The sequence below is a fragment of the Chiloscyllium plagiosum genome, chromosome 3 (assembly GCF_004010195.1).
Source record: "Chiloscyllium plagiosum isolate BGI_BamShark_2017 chromosome 3, ASM401019v2, whole genome shotgun sequence".
Classification (NCBI taxonomy): domain Eukaryota; kingdom Metazoa; phylum Chordata; class Chondrichthyes; order Orectolobiformes; family Hemiscylliidae; genus Chiloscyllium; species Chiloscyllium plagiosum.
This window is the reverse complement of record NC_057712.1, coordinates 112,585,949-112,606,109: the sequence shown is the minus strand read 5'-3', so window position 1 is coordinate 112,606,109 and position 20,161 is coordinate 112,585,949. Positions and strand designations below refer to the sequence as shown.

The 20,161-nt window shown below is 41.0% G+C and overlaps 1 protein-coding gene across 1 annotated transcript in view; it reads left to right on the top strand.

Moving 5' to 3' along the window:
* Positions 1-20,161, top strand: part of ak9 (adenylate kinase 9) — a 269,716-nt gene that overhangs the window by 206,594 nt on the left and 42,961 nt on the right. The window contains exons 27-29 of the mRNA XM_043675331.1: positions 7,934-8,002; positions 8,763-8,972; positions 12,240-12,458. Of these exons, the coding sequence (XP_043531266.1) occupies positions 7,934-8,002; positions 8,763-8,972; positions 12,240-12,458 (498 nt within the window). The remainder of the gene's footprint in view (positions 1-7,933; positions 8,003-8,762; positions 8,973-12,239; positions 12,459-20,161) is intronic.

The following is a 20,161-nucleotide window of genomic DNA, read 5'->3' as shown; positions in this document are numbered from 1 at the left end:
TTACTAAAGAAAAGGATCTTGTAGTGAATGAAACCATTGAGGAGCAGGTAAGCATGCTGGAATGGATAGAGATTGAGGAAGCTGATGTGCTGAAAATTTTGACAAACATTAAGATTGACAAGTCGCCAGGGCTAGACCAGATTTGTCCTTGGCTGCTTTGGGAAGCGAGAAATGTGATTGCTTCGCCGCTTGCGAAGATCTTTGCATCCTCGCTCTCCACCGGAGTCGTACGTGAGGACTGGAGGGAGGCAAATGTAATTCCTCTCTTCAAGAAAGGAAAGAGGGAAATCCCCGGCAATTACAGACCAGTCAGTCTCACGTCTGTCGTCTGCAAGGTGTTAGAAAAGATTCTGAGGCTTAGGATTTATGACCATCTGGAAGAGCATGGCTTGATTATATGCAGTCAGCACGGCTTTGTGAGGGGCAGGTCATGCCTCACAATCTTATTGAGTTCTTTGAAGATGTTACTAGACAAGTTGATGAGGGTCGAGCGGTGGATGTGGTGTATATGGATTTCAGCAAGGCATTTGATAAGGTTCCCCATGGTAGGTTCGTTCAGAAGGTCAGGAGGAATGGGATACAGGGAAATTTAGCTGTCTGGATACAGAATTGGCTGGTTGACAGAAGACAGAAGAGTGGTAGTGGAAGGAAAGTATTCTGCCTGGAGGTCAGTGGTGAGTGGTGTTCCGCAGGGTTCTGTTCTTGGGCGTCTACTCTTTTTAATTTTTATTAATGACTTGGATGAGGAAATTGAAGGATGGGTTAGCAAGTTTGCAGACGACACAAAGGTCGGAGGTGTCGTTGACAGTATAGAGGACTGTTGTAGGCTGCAGCGTGACATTGACAGGATGCAGAGATGGGCTGAGAGGTGGCAGATGGAGTTCAACCTGGATAAATGCGAAGTGATGCATTTTGGAAGGTTGAACTTGAAAGTTGAGTACAAGATTAAAGACAGGATTCCTGTCAGTGTGGAGAAACAGCGGGATCTTGGTGTACAGGTACGTAGATCCCTTAAAATTGCCACCCAAGTGGACAGGGTTGTTAAGAAAGCATATGGTGTTTTGGCTTTCATTAACAGGGGGATTGAGTTTAAGAGCCGTGAGATCTTGTTGCAGCTCTATAAAACTTTGGTTAGACCGCACTTGGAATACTGTGTCCAGTTCTGGTCGCCCTATTATAAGACAGATGTGGATGCTTTGGAGAGGGTTCAGAGAAGGTTTACCAGGATGCTGCCTGGAATGGAGGGCTTATCTTACGAAGAGAGGTTGACTGAGCTCGGACTTTTTTCATTGGAAAAAAGAAGGAAGAGAGGGGTCCTAATTGAGGTGTACAAGATATTGAGAGGCATAGATAGAGTTGATAGCCAGAGACTTTTTCCCAGGGCAGAAATTGTTAACACGAGGTGTCATAGTTTTATGCTGTTTGGCGGAAAGTATAGAGGGGATGTCAGAGGCGGGTTCTTTACGCAGAGAGTTGTGAGAGCATGGAATGCGTTGCCAGCAGCAGTTGTGGAAGCAAGGTCATTGGGGATATTTAAGAGACTGCTCTACATGCATATGGTCACAGAAATTTGAGGGTTTGTACATTAGGTTTACCTTACATGAGGATCAATGGTCGGCACAACATCGTGGGCTGAAGGGCCTGTTCTGTGCTGTACTGTTCTATGTTCTATGAAATCTGGACAATATCCAGGCTTGGGCTGACAAATGGTAACTAACATTCATGGCACACAAATATCAGGCAATCACCATCTCCAAGAAGACACAATCTAACCACCATCCCTTGACATTCAATGGTGTGACCATCACTGAATCACCCAATATCAACATCATGGGGGTTACTATTCACCAGAAACTCAACTGGACTCTGGCTACAATAAGCACAATGGCTTCAAGAGCAGGTGAGAGGCTAGGAGTACTGTGGCATATAACTCACCTCCTGATTCCCGAAAGTCTGTCCATCATCTACAAGGCAGAAGTCAGGAATGTGATAGATGGAGGACACACAGTTTCAACATCACTCAAGAAGCTTGAGATCATTCAGGACAAAGCAGCCAGCTTGACTGACACCTTATCCATAAACATCCAGTCCCTCAACAACTGACACTCAACACACAACAGTGCTACTATCTGCAAGAAGCACTGCAGAAATTCACCTTTCAAACCCAGCACCATTACCATGTAGAGCAAGGACACCACCAACTTCAAGTTCCCCTCCAACATCCTGATTTGGAAACATATTATCCATTCCTTCACTGTCACTGGGTCAGAATCCTGGAGTTCCCTTGCTAATGGCATTGTGAGTCAATCTACAGCACATGGTTTGTAGCGGTTCAAGACAGCCCACCACCACCTCCTCAAGGGCAACTAGGGACTGGCAATAAATACTGATCAGCCAGCAATGCTCACATCTCATAAATAAATGAAAAAAAATTCCAATGGACTTCAAGATATTATCACTTTAAATATCTAATAAATAGCTTATGCATACATTCAACATTTTCATTTCTTCACAATTACACATGTTGCATTTACAGCGTTGTAAGAGCTTCATCAAACAAAATTAATGCATGAGAGAAGGATAGTAGGAGTTAAGCATAATAGCATTATCACAGTCTATATTTTTCCTTTACTCTTTCATAAAACACTGGACAGAACCTACATCTTTTATTGGTCATAATGTACTTAAAGTACATTAAAGTTTTCTTTAGAAATAACTTGGCCAGCTTATATTCCTATTTTGTACATTTTTTAACATTTTCTGCAGAACCTTCAAACAGTAATCTGCACCAGTATATCAATAGGGGGGAGATTGGTCAAGTATAGAACCATAGAACTCCTACAGTATGGAAGGATTCTTTTAAGCCTATCGAGTGCATACCTACCCTCTGAGCATCTGCTACCCATACCCTACCACATCCCATAACTCCACATTTACCATGTTAATCTACCTAGCATACACATCCCTAAACAATATGGACAATTTCAATATGGCCATTCCACCCAGCCTGCAGATCTTTGGACTGAGGGGGAAATCCAGAGCACCCAGAGGAAACCAACATATAAAACAGGGAGAACATGCAAAGTCTACAGAGACAGTTGCCCAAGGCTGGAATTGAACCCAGATCCCTAGCACTGAGGCAGCAGTGTTAACCACTGAACCACCATGCAGAGTGTTATGGACTAGATTCAAACTCCCTCAAAATATTATAAGATAGCCGAGATCCTAACGTTTTCTTATTTTTAAATGTAAGGTGTTGTGTTACAGATGCAATGCAATTGTTCAAACCAAAATTAAAGTAAAACACACTTTATTCAAACTCTATAGTTAAAACATATAACAAAATAAAGAAGGAATTGGAACAACAACTCTCATTGAAAAACTTAACAGATTGTCTCATATCCAACTATCGTAGCAGGTAGAGAACCTCCAACTTTTGGCTGTAACTGAGAGAGGTAAAATTAGCTTCCACTTCAAGACCCCAACAGCAACTGCTGAAAGCTAAGCTAAAGATTCTGGTTCTGTGGGAATTTGACCACCTATACAGGCTGCTTTTATTGTTCCAACTTTAAAAAAAACAAAGGCTTCACAAGCTGTTTAGTATATTGTTCCTACTAGACTGCTCAATCATCTCTGTCTAAAACTATCTTCAAAAAAAAGGACAAAATAACCTCTTAAAGCTACAACATTGTCATAATATGTGATACAAATGACTTGCTAATAGATTTCCTTACTTTAGTGCAGAGGTACATTGGTTTTCTTTTGCTCTTCTCTCTTGATGGAAAAATGTGTTTGGTTAGTACTTCAAGTTTTTTTAAAGGAAGCAGCTTCAATATTGTCTTCCTCAATCATTTTCTTTAAGACAGATTGTCATTTCATTAATTAATCCACACTGAATACAGTCTTTGTATAACGGCTTCCATGTGGTCTGACTGAGTTCCACCAGTTCTTAACCAGTAGCCATCTTTGCTCCAGGCCTATTGGCCATTCCCAGTCTGCTTTGGGCCACTGGCTGCCCCCTGCTCTGCTCTGGGCAGCAGGCAATCCCCACTTCGGGTCACTGGCAGCCCCCAGTCTGGACCGCTGTCTGCCTTAGCTCTGCTCTAAGCTGCTTACCATTCTGGGCCTGCCAGCGGCTGGGCCGCAGATCGCTGTCTCCACACCCTGGGCCACTGGCCGTAATCCCTGCTCCATTCTGGGTCTCTGGCTGCCATTCCTACTCAGATCTGAGCCACTGGCTGCCATTCCCATTCTGATCTGGGCTGGTCCTGCCCGCTGGCAGAAAAGGAGAAAGAAGAGAAAAAAAAGTACAAGAGAGGAGAAAAAAAAGGAAAGGAACACATGGAGCAGACGAGCTCCGCTGGAGTCTCCTACTGTGCCACCATCTTGGGCTTGGATAAAACCTGCACCAAGGCCATTTTGCTCTCTTTACTCATCGTCTTTCAGTTTTGTTAAGTGATGTGCCACAATCTTCTTATTCTCCCTGCTGACTCTTTCTCCACAATTTCATCCAAATGTTTTGACATTTCAAATCTTCATTCAAGTGTGGTACTTCCTGTGACCAAAGCTGTCACAGGTTCTTGTCTCTTATTGTCTAACACATGTTTTGTATGTGAAAGTTTGTTCTTTACTCTAATCTTATTCCTCCATTTGTATTGTAATGTAGAAAGTTCCTCACACTTTGCTTGGTCCTGAACTGCTTGTTTTGCCGCTGCTCATAGTCAATCTTAATATGTTCATATTTGCCTTTTCAAGTAGTTCCACCTGCCTCTGCATCAATGGTAAGCTTCTTGAGTTTGGTCACAGTACTTTTGGGCAACTGCTACAATCGATCTTACCTTTTGTGCCTGCCAAATTATTACCAAATATCAAATCTACCATTTCCACAGGTGAACTAATTCTCATAATAAAAGCTCCATTTACTAAGTCACTTTGTAAATCAACACAATGCAATGGACAGCTCCATAAATTCTCTGTATGCCCCATGTTAATATTTTGTTGTTCATGAAGCCATCTGGGGAAAAAAAATAATTAAGAGCCATTATCAATGACTGAACTGCTCTCATGTCTTTCAAAATTCTAATTTATTACTTTTTTTTTGGTGGGCAATAAATTCTGACCTAGCCAGCAACACCTACTTCTCATGAATGAATAAAGAATATTACTGTTTAGTAATTTCCATTAGCAATAAAATGTCTGTAGCCTCCCACAACCTGAAACACTTTGACTAAAACCTAGAAAGAAATCCCTTGACTGTCTTAAACCCTTTTCACCATTTTAATAGATTTTGAGGGAACAGTTCTATCAGTTTGCTGTTTTAACACTCATTTTCTTTAGAGATGGGATCTTTTCCAAAAACTCCTTAAGCCACTATTCATTTAATGTTTACATGCCCTATCTTAGTGATAAAGGCACACCGGTTTCTTTATCCTTTAATATAATCGTCTCTATTGACTGAAACAGCTTCTCTCTTCCCCCGAAGACACAATCTTTTCTTTTCCTACAGTTTCCCTGTGGAGTTGCAAGTGGTAATCTACTGCCCCCATCTGCCTAAGTGATATATCATACCCATCTATCAGATCTGTTGCTTCCCTTATCATAGAAACCTTGCAGTGTTCCAAGTATGATCTAAGGCTGCTATGATGCTGTTTTTCCATCATTAGTAGCTCTCTCATGTTCTCAAAATACATTTCAAGCTTCAAAGCTTGAACCTACCAGTAACACATTTCTTCCTCCATACCAATTTTGCAAATATTTCATTTAGTATTCTCTTTAAAGTCTGAAATATTAATTGATAATTGACAAGCAAGTCTATAAGCATTCAGTACTGCAGAATTTTAATGAAACATTTTACTGAAAAAATTGGAAAAAACATCCATCGCTTTTCCTACCAAAATGCTCTGCAAAACAAGAGTCCATGTCTGCTTTGGTCACCTGAGCTTAGTAGCCACTTTGTGAAATGACATTAAACATCTCTCAATTCAGTCCTCAGTGAATTTAGGCACTAAACAAAGGTTTCTTATTACCATCAAAACTGGAAGTGGAACTCTACTCTTCAAATTTAACTATGAGCTTTTCTTTCACCATACAATCTCAGCATTTCTTTAAACAGTTCATTCTTTTTGATTTTTTTTATTGAAGACCAGAAGATATAGGAGCAAAAGTAGTTCAATCAGCCAATTGCATTTGCTTTGCCATTCAATGAAATTGTGGCTGATCTCATAATCCTTAACTCCACTTCCCTGCCTTTTCCCCAAATCCTTCATTCCTTTACCAATAAAATCCTGTCTATCTAAATCATGAATATATTTAACCACCCAGTCTCTATGGCCCTCTGCGGTAAAGAATTCCACAGATTTGTAATCCTCTCGGAGAAGAAATTCCTCCTCATCTCTGTCTTAAGTAAGCAACTGTTTATTCTGGGATTATGTCCTCTCGTCCTGGTCTAACCTACAAATGGAAGAAACCTTTCTGCCTCTCCTCTTACATCTCTTACTAAGTGCTTTCTCTTAAAGAAGAGGTTCAAGCCTTCACATTTGCATTTCTTATGCTCTTTGTTTTTCAAATTCAAGATTTTGTTTTTCTCTGTCTGACTGACTTTCATCCAAATAATGCTGCATTTTACATGACCCCAAAGTTTAGCCTGGACCTCTGTCATTCAATCCAATGACATTACACCCAATCTATCACCTCAGGAATAAATTTTCCCTCTCCAGAAAAGGTGTAGTAACTGAAAAAAACATTTTTCATATCAAGGAATATAATAAAAACTGAGAGAACTGCAGATGTTGGAAATCAGTAACAAAAACAGAAATTGCTGGAACAACAGCAGGTCTGGCAGCAACTGTGGAGAGGAAATCAAAGCTAATATTTCAGGTCCAGTGACCCTTCCTCAGACCTTCACAGCAAAGGGTCACCAATGACTCCCAAGGCTTCTCTGAGCTCCAAACCCCTAGCAGCATGGAACTAATGGAAGCAATTCAGCTGCATAGAGTTTCCACTTTGTTTATTGCTGTCTCCCTGTCACTGGGCTCATTTTTGTGCTGTAGTCCAGTCTTATGGTCATTGCTTTCATGCATTGTTTCATGCACATGTCACTCAATTTTGCCAAATTCACAATTGAAAATCCCATCCATGCCCTCCCCAGCCCCTGTGAACAAACTTGCAATGAGCTTTTCATTTGACAGTGGTTCTCTGTTCCATCCCTGTTTTGAAAACTGGACATGCCCCAGAGATGTCAAGTTCCAGAAGAGCTCTCTATTTGATTTATAAATTGCACTCATATTCATTTCCAATCTCACTGATACTTGGAAGACTAGGTGCTCTTCCCTTGTTCAATCTCCAATTCTCCTCAAGCACTCAGTCTTTTTCCACCTGTGTTCCCATCTCTTGATACTTAGTTCCTAGATGTCCTCTCTTGTTTCAAATCCCCATTTCTTCACTCACATTGTTAAATCTGCCTTTCTTCACAAATTTCAATCCTGATTTTCCTCCTCCCATTTCCACTGAACATTCATATTTCTTAGGATCACCTGTCTAATTTGCTATTTTGGGATGTTGCTGTGTACAAAAATCATGGTCATTTTGGCCTTCAAGCAATACATTAATTGTAAAGCATCCATCCCAAAGAAGTGAAAAGCAATTCACGAACAGTATGTTCTCACTTTGTAATCAAAGTTAAATCTTCTCTGATATGTTTGGCATTACTTTATAATTTTTTTTACTGAACAAATGAATAAAAATATGCAATCCTTGCAACAGTGTCATCTAAATTTATTGAAATATATTTGGATTTGAGTGTTGTTCTTGTAGAAACTTTAAAATGTGAGATCAGATTTAAAATTATCCTTAAAATGTTGTTTTAAAAATCTGACTAAACTTTGTATTTGAAATTTATGTGACATCAGCCAATTGTTATTGATCTGCATTTTAGGATGAAAAAATTGAAAAAAGAAGGCAGGAACTTTTGGCAGAGCGAGCTGAAAAAAAGAAAGAAAATGAGGTAAAATTATGTTCCAATCTCCTGATGTTAATGAGGCTGCTGTCACCATTCGCTCTCAAGTTAACATTTCAAGTCAGAAATGAATCCTCTTCTGAAGATAAGTCATCAGAATCAAAAGATTAACTTTGTTTCTCTCTGCAGATGCTGTGATTTCTGTTTTTGTTTCATATTTCCAGCATCTTTTATTTGTTTATTCATCTTCTTTAGTTGTCTGCCAGAAGGCAGGTCAGCTTTAAACTCATGGGTAGGGTAAGGAAGCAGGTTCCTGGCTCTGCCCCAGTTGAAACAGACATTAAACCTTGTGCTGTTGGCACCAGGCTGGTATGTACCACCCAACTGAGCCAAGTTGCTGTGAATACACCTGTAAGTGCTATGTCAAGTTGCCATAATCTTACCAGACCATAGGGCTGTTCTCTCATTAGAAAGAGAGAGAGAGAGAACCAATGGTGGTTTAACCTGAGGGAGAGTTATGTAACAGAGCTATGAATTGTCATGTTGGAGGCTTCAATTTTCTTTCCAGGAATCTCTCCTGCTCTTACTGCCTGCATTAGAGTATTTACAGGGTGATGCTGAACCTATTTCACCATATTAGGAACATACTTTTCTTTGCGATCAAGTTCTGAATGAGTCTTGAACCTGGAGCCTCTGGCTTACTACTGCACAACGGGATCTTGTTTAATCATATAAATTTGAAAGTGTTTAATTCTAAGACATACTTTACATTTTTGTCTAAACTATTATTTATGTACTGATTTTGCAGGCGTATACATTTGAACAAGCCTCAAATGAAAGTGAAGCTACTGACGAAGAAGATGAGGAAAACATTGAGGAAATATTAGCAGATGAGTTTAGCGTGGGGGAGGAAGAGGAAGATGAAGAGGATGAAGAAGAGGAGGATGCTATTGAACGAATGAAAACTGAAATTGGAGAAAAATATGAGGCAGATCATGACAGAATAGAGATACTTCGGGTACATAAATACAATGACTTTGTATTTCCAATCTTTATTCTGATGATCCAATTTTTACCTAATAATCTGTGTTCAACGTTCACCATTGGATGATTGTAATTAAACAAAATTATCCATGCATTGCACAGGGAAGGGTTTGGATACAGCCAATTCCTGCTGCATTCTCCATGACAATGTCCTGACCAATAAAGCATAGCCTCAAATTAATGAACTAACTAAGATTGACTGTGAACATTTCCTGCTGCATCTCCATGCCAACCATGGTCCAACCAATCAGTACCCTCTTCTCATGATTCTCGTATGTAAATGATCACTTTCAAAGTTTGGTTTCTTGGGCCCCAATCCTGAGAAGTGCAAGATGAAATCCTTCAGCTTTGTGCCTCTTTTTAGCAATCAGCAAAGACAGATAATTTAATCATTATCTCATATTTACTTGTGGAATCTTGCTGGACATAAGTTGTCCACCACATTTGTTTGTAAACTGGCAATGACCACAAATCTGAAGCTAATTCATTAGCTGTGAAGTCCTTTGGGATGATTTAATTTAAAATTATGTTAATCTTACTTATTTGTTTTATCTACTTAAAAGAAAAAAATTGGAAATCTTTGGCATCTATTGTTATTTTGACGTGTTTTCATTTTTTAATGGTGTTAGTGTGTTCTAACTATGGCAGGATTCTGATTACAATTATGATTGTGTCCTGAACTAATAGAGTGGTCGAAGATGTGTTGTTACTGTGGTATGTGGGAGCTGCTAGACTTCAAGGTGTGTGAGCACTTTGGTGTGATCAAACACAGGAGGGTCTGCATTGTAGGTGAGGCAAATATAAGACCCAAGAGGAAGCTTTCGAGGAAGTTCTGCCCCTGCAATTGTCCAACAATTATGAGATTCTTGCAAGCTGTGTCTCAATGAGAGCATAGATTGGAGGTAGGAAAGTGAACTGACTACAGCACCATAGCACAAGGAGCCATTCAAGTGGGAATATAATAAGAATGTAGTCGTGATAGGGTATAGTGTAATTAGGGGGAAATGTTAGTCTATTCTGCAGCTATGACCTTGAGTCCCAAAGGTTGTCTTGGCTGCCTGGTTCTGGGATGGAGAAGAACCTGGAGTGAGAGAGAATAGATTCAGAAACATTGATAATACAATAAAGGGGTTTCTGCTGAAATATTTTGAACAGTTAAGAACTAATTTAAAAGAAAAGATCTTCCAAGATGGTAATTTTAGAATTATAACCTGATCTACAGGCAAACTGACATTGCTTAAATAAAATCAAGGCTTTAAAGAGTGCAGGCGTTTTGGGAAAACAGCCTCCTTAAGCACTACAAGACTTCTGTGCTTCTATGATTGAAATGTATGGGAAATAGTGGCTGTAATATAGTAGAATTTAGCATTCATTTTGAGTGAGAAACTAGGTCGGAAATAACTATATGAACTTAAATAAGGGTAATTATAAAGAAAGGATGGCAAGGTCATTTGGAATTCCATTACAGATACAATAGACAGAATGCTCCAATTGTCGAACACTTTTGAAATTCTTTCAGCATGTCTGGTGAGAGTGAGGGCTGAAAAGGTTGATGAACTAACTGACCATGATACAGGATGTCATTCAAGTTTGGAGCAAAAATTCATGATGTGATATTAGGGGGCAGCATAATGAGGATATTAACACCATTCTCTGCAGCAAGAAGTGAGTCTAGATAGTTATATTGCCTGCCCAATACCACCTTTCAGGACAGCTGCTCACAGCTGGAGAAGAATTGCATTGAGAAAGCTATTATCCAATCATCATGGTATATTTAGGTACCAATGACATTATTTAGATTAGAGTGGTGCTGGAAAAGCACAGCAGGTCAGGCAGCATCCGAGGAGCAGGAAAATCGACGTTTCGGGCAAAAGCCCTTCATCAGAAATAGAGGCAGGGAGCCTTAAGGGTGGAGAGATAAATGAGGGGGTGGGGGGGGCGGTGGGGGAGCTGGGGAGAAGGCAGCAATGAATACAATAGGTGACATTGGTCAGCCAAAGAAGAAGGCAATGCATAGTCTATGAAGAATAACAAGTCAAATAAAGAAGCAGAATCTCAAAGGTCATAATCCCAGTATTATTACTAGAGGCAAATGCAAATTGGCATAGGACAAATCAGATTAGAGGGATGAATGCGTGGTCCATAGACTGGTGTGAGAAAATTGGATTTCAATTTATAGGGCATTGGCTGCACTACTGGGAAAAGTGGAATCTGTCTTGATCTATACCTGTACCGTGAAGTGACTTGTGTTCCTGCCAGCCACATATTTTAAACTAAATAGTAGTGGCAAGGCATCAATTTGGGAAGATGTGGTCAGTCAAAGTATAGAGTCTTGGCCAGAGAAAGATATTATAATGGAAACAGACTATGACAGGAAAGGATAGGGAAGGCACATCTAAGAGTTAAACCGACAGAGAAGATTAGAATTTACAAAAAATATGAAAGGATAAACTGAAGGTCCTGTATCTGAATGCACACAGCATTCAAAACAAAACAGATGAACTGAGAGCACAAATGGAAATAAATAAGTATAATCCAGTAACCATTACAGAGACATAGCTGTGAATGACATAGCTTGGGTATGTCATTCTTAAAGGGTACCTGATTCTTAAAGGGTACAGGATATTTAGGAAGGAAAGGAAGGTAAGAAAAGGTGGTGATGGGGTTTGGGGAGGTGTGAGTGGTGGTGATGATGTCTCGGTTAGTTAATGATAATATTAGCACAACAGAAAGGGATGTCCTGAGTTTAGGTGAAAATAGAGATGAGAAATAATAATGGCTAGAAGATTCTTGTGAGAGTTGTATTTGGCTCTTTAACAGGAACCATATTATGGGGTGAGTTGATATTGAGTGGGAAGACAGTGGACTGGGCACCATCCAATTTTACATAACCTCATACTGAAACAACTGGAAAGCCATGTGATATCCCCACTCGTCAACCAATCAGCATCCTCTTCAAAGGTGGTATAAATTGTTAGTCTCTTCGAGATTTGGTATTCTTGAAATTTGTCCTGATGAATGCAAGATGAAAAGTTTGACAACTGCTGTTTTCTTCAGCAATATTCTAGAACCAAGGTCATAGTGACTAAGCATGTAATTTGTTTTATTGTCAAACTTTAAATTATATTGAAGTTGGAGAATTATTGATCAAATATTTGTTCAGAACTTCTCAGTTCTCTGCTATACATATATGTAAATAGCCCATCTCCTTTTGATATTGCTGTTTTCTTAATGTTCACAGGACCAACTCAGAGAGAGTTTAATACCATGCATTGTAATAGATGGAAAACGCAAACCTCACATTGTCCGCTACAAGCTGAATCAGAAAGTGGAACCACTTGTGATAAATCGTGATAGCCTGTTTGAAAAATGTTTCCCAGTGAACATAAGACTGGTTCGCAAGATATTGGCAAATTCTTATAAACTTTTGAGTAGTTTTGGCCTCTGGGATGTTGTTGAGGTAAGTGGAATAGTGCAATTGGGACGAGATGGTCTAGTAGTATTATTGCAGAATTGTTAATCCAGAGATCACGTAATGAAGTGACAACTTCACACTTAGCCACATTATACTGCATCTACTGTACATTTTCAATTCTCAATTTATCTAAATCACCCTAAGCCTTTTTTTCATGCTCTTCGCCATTCACAATCTAAGCTAGTTTCATGTCATCAGCAAACTTGAAGGTGTTGCATTTAATTCCCTTATCCAAGTCATTGATATATTGTGAATAGTTGTAGCCCCACCTGTTTGCCTTCCACTCTGAAAATGACGCATTTATACCTACTGTCTCTTTCCAGTCTGCTAACTAATTCTCAAATATATCAGTACAGTACCATTCGTCCCACGTGCTTTGATTTTACATACGAAACTCTGATGTGGGATTATATTAGAGGCTATCTGAACTTTCAAATATATCATGTCCATTGCTTCACCTTCATTATTTTGCTTGTTACATCCTCAAAAATCTCTCATAGAATAGTCAATCATGATTTCCCTTTCATAAATTCATGTTGACTTTGCATAATCCTGTTGGTATTTTCCAAGTGTCCTGTTATCACATAGTTCATAAAAGGCTCCAGCAGTTTCCAACTACTGATAGAACCAAATTGAATCCCTAAATGTAAAAACAGGCTATTTGGCTCAACAAGTCACGGTGACCTGCTGAAGAATAGCCCCACCAGACCCATTCCTCTATCTTTAACTCTACATTTACCTCTAACTAATGCACTTAACCTATACATCCCTGAACACTATGGGCAATTTAGCATGGCCAATTCACCTAACCTGCACACCTTTGGATCGTGGGAGGAAACTGGAGCACCCAGAGGGAACTCCACACAGACAGTCGCCTGAGGTTGGAATCGAACCCAGGTCCCTAGCATTGTAAAGCAGCAGTGCTAACCACTCAGCCACTATGCTACTGCAATGTTAGACTGTAATTCCCAGTTTTCTCCCCTTCTCTCCCCACACCCTAATATTTTTAAATGATGGGTTAACATTTGTCACCTTCCAATTTATTGGGACTGTTCCAGTACCTACAAAATTTTGGAAGGTGACAGCCAACTTATCTGCTAGTTCCATGGCTACCACCGTTATTACCTGGATTTTTTAGCCTTTAGTCCCATTAATTTCTCCATCGTTGATTTATTTTAATAATACTAATCTCTGTCAAATTCTTCTTCACAATAAATGCTTGCTATCTTAATATTTCTGGGAAGTTTTTGTATCTTCTTCTGTGAAGACAGAAGTAAAGTAGTTGTTTAATTGCTTTGCTAGTTCCTTGTTTTGCCTTATCCATTCTCTCATTTCAGATTGTAAGAGGACTACCTTTGTATGCATTGACTATTTTTTCCTTTTACATATTTGTAGGAGCTCTTACAGTTTACTTTGATGTTTCTTTCAAGGTTATTCTCATACTCTATTTTTCTGCCTCAATTAACTTCTTGTTCCTCCTTTGACATATACAGTATTTAGTAGTAGCAGCCATGAGACTAACAGAGAGTCTGCAGATGCAGGAGCAAATGACTCTATAATGTTCTATCACTGGCCATTTTCTCTGCAGTTTTCTCTTCTGTTGTCCTCAGAATGTTGAGATTTTCACCCTTTTCCCATTGCATATGAACAGGGAGGGAGGTCATCCTACCCCTTGAACCAATTCTACCAGTCAGTCAGATAATGGATGATCTGCGTCTCCATATTCCTTGCTTCATTTCAAAGTGTCAGTTGCTTTTTCCCTTGTCCCTTAACAACTGATATGCTGCTTGATACAATCTGCTAGTCTTTGGATTATAAAATTGGCTTTATTGGCAACCTCACAAATCGGGCCAAATCATTTGTACAAGGGTAGTGCTGAAATAGGGTAATAGGCCTTCATCAATTCCATCCTGTGGGTTAATGGCAGTCCTGATCAAATTATTTCTTGTTGTATATCATACAAATTCATGAACAGATCAATTCAGGCCCAGAAAAGTGCAAAGTGTACATCTAATTACCCTGAAAGGGTAAAATATCTCAAACGTTTGAGCAACAGGTAAAGCTAGCTACTCAATGCTGCTACTATGAAGTAACTACACAAATAAGTAATCTGTGTGAATTTCAGTGATGATGCGATGCCACGTTTGTAGGCTGTACATCCCAAAGACTGGTGGATTGAACCAGATGGTATATCCCTTCAACTATTTGCAACAAGCAATATACAAACTGCACCCAACCATCCTATGCTCGCAGTGTTCAACATTAGGTGTAATAACACAATTGGACAACATTTGCTGGATATTCCTGAATGCAGAAAGAATTACACTGACAACCAATTTAGGATGATCAGTTAGGCATTCCTGGATATACCATATCATACTACATAGGGTCTTGTTCTTTGTAGACAAAAGGAACATTACAAGCTCACTATTTGTTTCAACACAATATAGGTGACAGCCACTGACTACTTAATTTCTCAGGGAAATGCCTTAATCAATCATAGTCAATTTTCTGTGTTTAAAATTTAAACAAAACCTGACAGTTGTTAACTGACACCTATTCCTGATGAAGGGCTTTTGCCCGAAACGTCGATTCTCCTGCTCCTCAGATGCTGCCTGACCTGCTGTGCTTTTCCAGCACCACACTAATCTAATCATCATTAACTGGCAACATCTTTACCAATCAGATGTGCTTACCAATCAACACTCTTCTCTTATACTTTAAAAATGCTAGTTTCCCCCTAACATTAGAATTCTTGCAAATCATTCTGTTGAATGTAAGACGAAAGGCTTCAACCAAGTATGTCTCTTTTTCAGCAATGTTCAAGTTCTGTACTGCCAAATAGCTAACTGTAGATTTAGCATGATCTTTTCCATAGAAACTTTCTCCAAATCAGTATAGAACAGAATCAGACTTAATAAAGCACTGAATGAGGCAATTCTGTTTATGATGTTTATGCATAGCAGTTCAGTCAGTCAAATTCCACTATTCTATCCCAACTGTTTTTTAAATCAATGTGTTCAGATATGTCATAGACCTGTACAGTCATACAGCATGGAAACATACGCCACAGTACAACCAGTCCATGCTAAACATAATCTCAAACTAAACTACTCCCACCTGCCCATATCCCTCCATTTTTTCTGATTTATGTAGATATCCAAATGTCTTTTAAACGTTTTAATTGTGCCCACATACTCAACATCCTCAGGACGTTCATTACATGTGGATCATCCTTTGTGTAAAAGATTTGCCCCTCATATCTTTTGTAAAGCTCTCTCCTCCCACCTTAAAAATGTGCCACCTTGTCTTAAAATCCCCCATCCTAAGGGAAAGACACCTATCATTAACCCTATCTATACCATTCCTGATTTTATAAACTTCTATAAGGTCACTCATCAACTTCCTACGCTCCAGTGAAAAGCCTATCCAGCCTGTCTTTATAATTCAAACTTTCCATACCCAGCAACATCTGGGTAAATCTCTTCTGAACCTTCTCTAGCTTAATAATATCTTTCCTATAACTAGGCGACACTTCTGGAATAAGTAGGATTATGAACCTGAATTCTCCTCATTTAAGAGATAGGAACACTGACACTGTTCCACAAGAAGTCTATCCCATAGCCCTGTAACTTTATTTTCCTCAGGTGCTTATCCAATTTCCTTAAGAAATTATTCAAAGCCTCTGCTTCCACCACCTTCATGAGCATCAGGGTCTGGGATATTATTACTCGCTGCACAAAATGTCATTTTCCACATTCCCATCGTATCTCTTCCCAAAACCATTATTTTGGGTTTTCTAGTCTTTGTATTATTAGCAAATGGGATTAGATTTTCCTTGCCTGTCTAATGTAAGTCTGTCGGACTTTGGAAATATAAGTAAAATTTCAAGATTATACATACACGACATAATGAAAAGTGTTCCAAGCACTGACCCTTGAGGAGCACCACTGTCTGCCTTCCTCCAGTCTGAAAGATATCTACTTACCATGACTCACTCAGCAGAGTTCAGTCCCAATGATGCAGGTCTTGCCCCTTGTTTAGAAAACCTGCAGGAGCTCCACATTGCCTTTCCATGGTAGGCCTGATGCAACAGATAAGAAAGCAACTAATGGACAGCATCCGGCCTGCACTGAATAAATGTTTTAGTCAATCTTCACATTGAAATAGATGGGTGGAGACATCAGGGCTGAGGACTGTAAAATATTAGAAGAAATTAACATTCATAGAGAGGAGGTACAAAAATGTTTAGCGGCCTAAGAAATGGATAAGTCCACAGGCCTGGCTGAGATGTATCCCAGGCTGTTGAGAGAAGCAAGGGAGGAGAATTCATGGGTCCTCACAGTAATTTTCAAATCCTGTTAGCCTCATGTGAAGTGCCAGAAGACTGGATGACTGCTAAAATATCATGTTATTAAAATAAGGAGGAAGGGTTAAACCAGGAAATTAGAGACTAGTCAATCTAACCTCTGTGATGGGGAAGTTAAAGAGATTTGTGAGGGGCATATACCTACATTTGAAGAGACTATGATTAATCAGGGATAGTCAGCACAAATTTTGATTAGTTTACCGACAGTGTGGAAACAGGCTCTTCAGCCCAACAAGTCCACACTGACCCTCCAAAGAGTAACCCACCCAGACCCATTTTCCTCTGACTAATGTACCTAGCACTATGGGCAATTTAGCCTGGCCAATTCGCCAGACCTGCACATCTTTGGATTGTGGGAGGAAACCAGAGCACCTGGAGAAAACCCATGCGGAAACGGGGAGAATGAGCAAACTCCACACAGTCGCCCAAGGCTGGAATTGAACCTGGGTCCCTGGTACTGTGAGGCAGCAGTGCTAACCACTGAGCCACCGTGCCACCCCTTCTTTTAAAAAAGTTTACACATATCCCGAAGAGTAACCTGCCCAGACCCATTCCCCTACTGCTCTACATTTACCCCAAACTAATACACCTAACCTACACATCCCTGAACACTTTGGCAGAACTATGAGCCACCATGCTGCCCCTTTTTTAAGGAATTTTTTGAGGAGATAACCAGAAGCATTAATGATGATAGTGCATTTGATATGGTAGGACCCTAGAAAGTACTGATAATCAAAAGGACTTTGGTATGCATATCCATAGGTTCCTGAAGGTAGCAGGCAGGTACATAAAGTGCTTAAAAACAATATGAAATACTTGCCTTTATTAGTCAGGCATAGAATAATAAAGCCAGGAGGTTATATTGAAATTGTATAATACACTGCCTAAACCACAACAAAAGTAATGTGTACTTCTGGTCACCACATTATAGAAAGAATATGATTGCACCTTAGAAATAGATCAGAGGAGACTTACCAGCTTGTTGCCTGGGCTGGAAGGTCTTTGCTATGGGAAAGTTTGAGCAGTGAAGGTTGAGAGGGAATATGGTGGAGATGTATAAGATTATGAGAGGGGAAAAAAAAGGGTAGATAGAAGGTATTTTTTCCATTGGTAGAAGGGTCAGTAAGTAGAGGGCAAAAATTTAAAGTAAGAGGCGGAAGGCTAAGAACAGAGATGAGGAGAAATGTTTTCACCAAAATGGTGGCAGGGTCTGGAACTCACTGCCTGAAAGGGTAGCTGAGTTATAAACTCTTGAAGGATTTAAGCAGGATTTTGATATTCACTTGCATTACCATAGCTTCCAGGGGTATGATCCGAAAGCTGGAAAATGGGATTAGTGCAGTCAGATCTTTGTTAACTGGCACAGAAGCAATAGGCAAAAACATCTTTGAGCCTGGGATGGAAATTTGGTCCCTGAGAGCTGCCAGTGAATAGTACCCACAACCATCTGCACTGAGGGATTGGGCAGGATTGGCTTGCAGGGAGGGCTTTTGCAGTGAGGGTGGCAGAAGAACAAGGCTGTGGCTGTCAGTGCCCTCCAAGCCCCACACCCTCACCATCCCATCCTTCCCGATGCTGGGTCCTTCATTGGGTACTGTGTGCCAGTGATCCAAGGACTCCCTTCGTAAGTAAAGGATTTGCTGTGTCACTTTCTAAGGGCGCAGAAGGCCTGTTCTTGCCCAATAAACGCCTGACCATTAATTCTTGGTATGTTTGGGGATCATTGATTTGAAATAGCCTGTAAGTAAGCCAAACTGCCACCAGTGAACAGAATTCCAACATCAGGACTTTCTTACCTCATACTAAATGCAGCTATCTTTCTTGCCATCAGGAGTCAGATGTGCAGCCTCCCACATGATACTCTTGGATTTCCCACCATTTTGCCAGCACCAAAGGCTTTGAGTAAATTCTGCCCACTATTTTCTGCCCCAAACTAATTTTTTATCCACGTAGACTTTTGCCCCCATCATGGCCGCTTCCACAGCCACTTCCGCCCCTCACAATTCCTCACGCAGCACACGTGACATCACTTCCGCCCCTCACATCATCACTGATGTCACATACTCAGTGACTTCCGCACCCCTCCCCCACTGCCATGTTTGCCACCTCTTCTGCCCCCACCAACGCCACTCACCTGCATTCTGGCAAAGGACTCACCTTCATCCCCCTCCGCCCACGCATCAATGAATTTAATACATGCCGTGACGTCGAACACTTCTTCTGTCGCCTCCGCCTCCTAGCTTACTTTCACAATCAGAACTCCCGCCCACTTTCCGAGGACCCCTTCGCCCTCCTCCACACACTGCATCCACCTGGACACCCCGCACTGGCCTATTACCTGCCCTCGACCTCCTCATTTCCAACTGCCGCCGGGACATTAACCGCCTCAACCTGTCTACCCCCCTCCCCCACTCCAACCTCTCACCCTCACAACGAGCAGCCCTCCAATCCCTCTGCTCCAATCCCAACCTCACCATCAAGCCAGCAGATAAAAGGCGTGCAGTTGTAGTCTGGCGCACTGACCTCTACACCGCTAAAGCCAAACGCCAACTCGAGGACTCCTCTCCCTACCGCCTCCTCGACCATGACCCCATCCGTCATCAGCAAACCATCATCTCCCAGTCCGTACAGAACCTCATCACCTCAGGAGATCTCCCACCCACATCTTCCAACCTCATAGTCCGGGAACCCTGCACTGCCCAGGTCTACCTCCTTCCCAAGATCCACAAGCCTGACCACCCTTGCTGACCCATTGTCTCAGCATGCTCCTGCCCCACTGAACTCATTTCTACCTACCTCCACATTGTCCTATCCCCCCGAGTCCAGGAACTCCCCACATACGTTCGAGACACCACCCACACCCTCCACTTCCTCCAAGACTTCTGTTTGCCCAGCCCCCAATGCCTCATCTTCACCATGGATATCCAATCCCTCTACACTTCCATCCACCATGACCAGGGCCTCCAAGTCCTTCGTTTTTCCTCTCTCGACGTCCCCAACAGTACCCTTCCACCGACACTTGCATTCGTCTGGCCGAACTGGTCCTCACCCTTAACAACTTCTCCTTCGAATCCTTCCACTTCCTCCAGACCAAAGGGGTAGCCATGGGCACCCGTATGGGCCCCAGCTATGCCTGTCTCTTTGTTGGCTACGTAGAACAGTCCATCTTCCGTAGTTACACCAGCACCACTCCCCACCTCTTTCTCCGCTACATTGATGACTGCATTGGCACAACCTTGTCCTCCCGCGAGGAGGTTGAGCAATTCATTAACTTCACCAACACATTCCACCCTGACCTCAAATTTACCTGGACCATCTC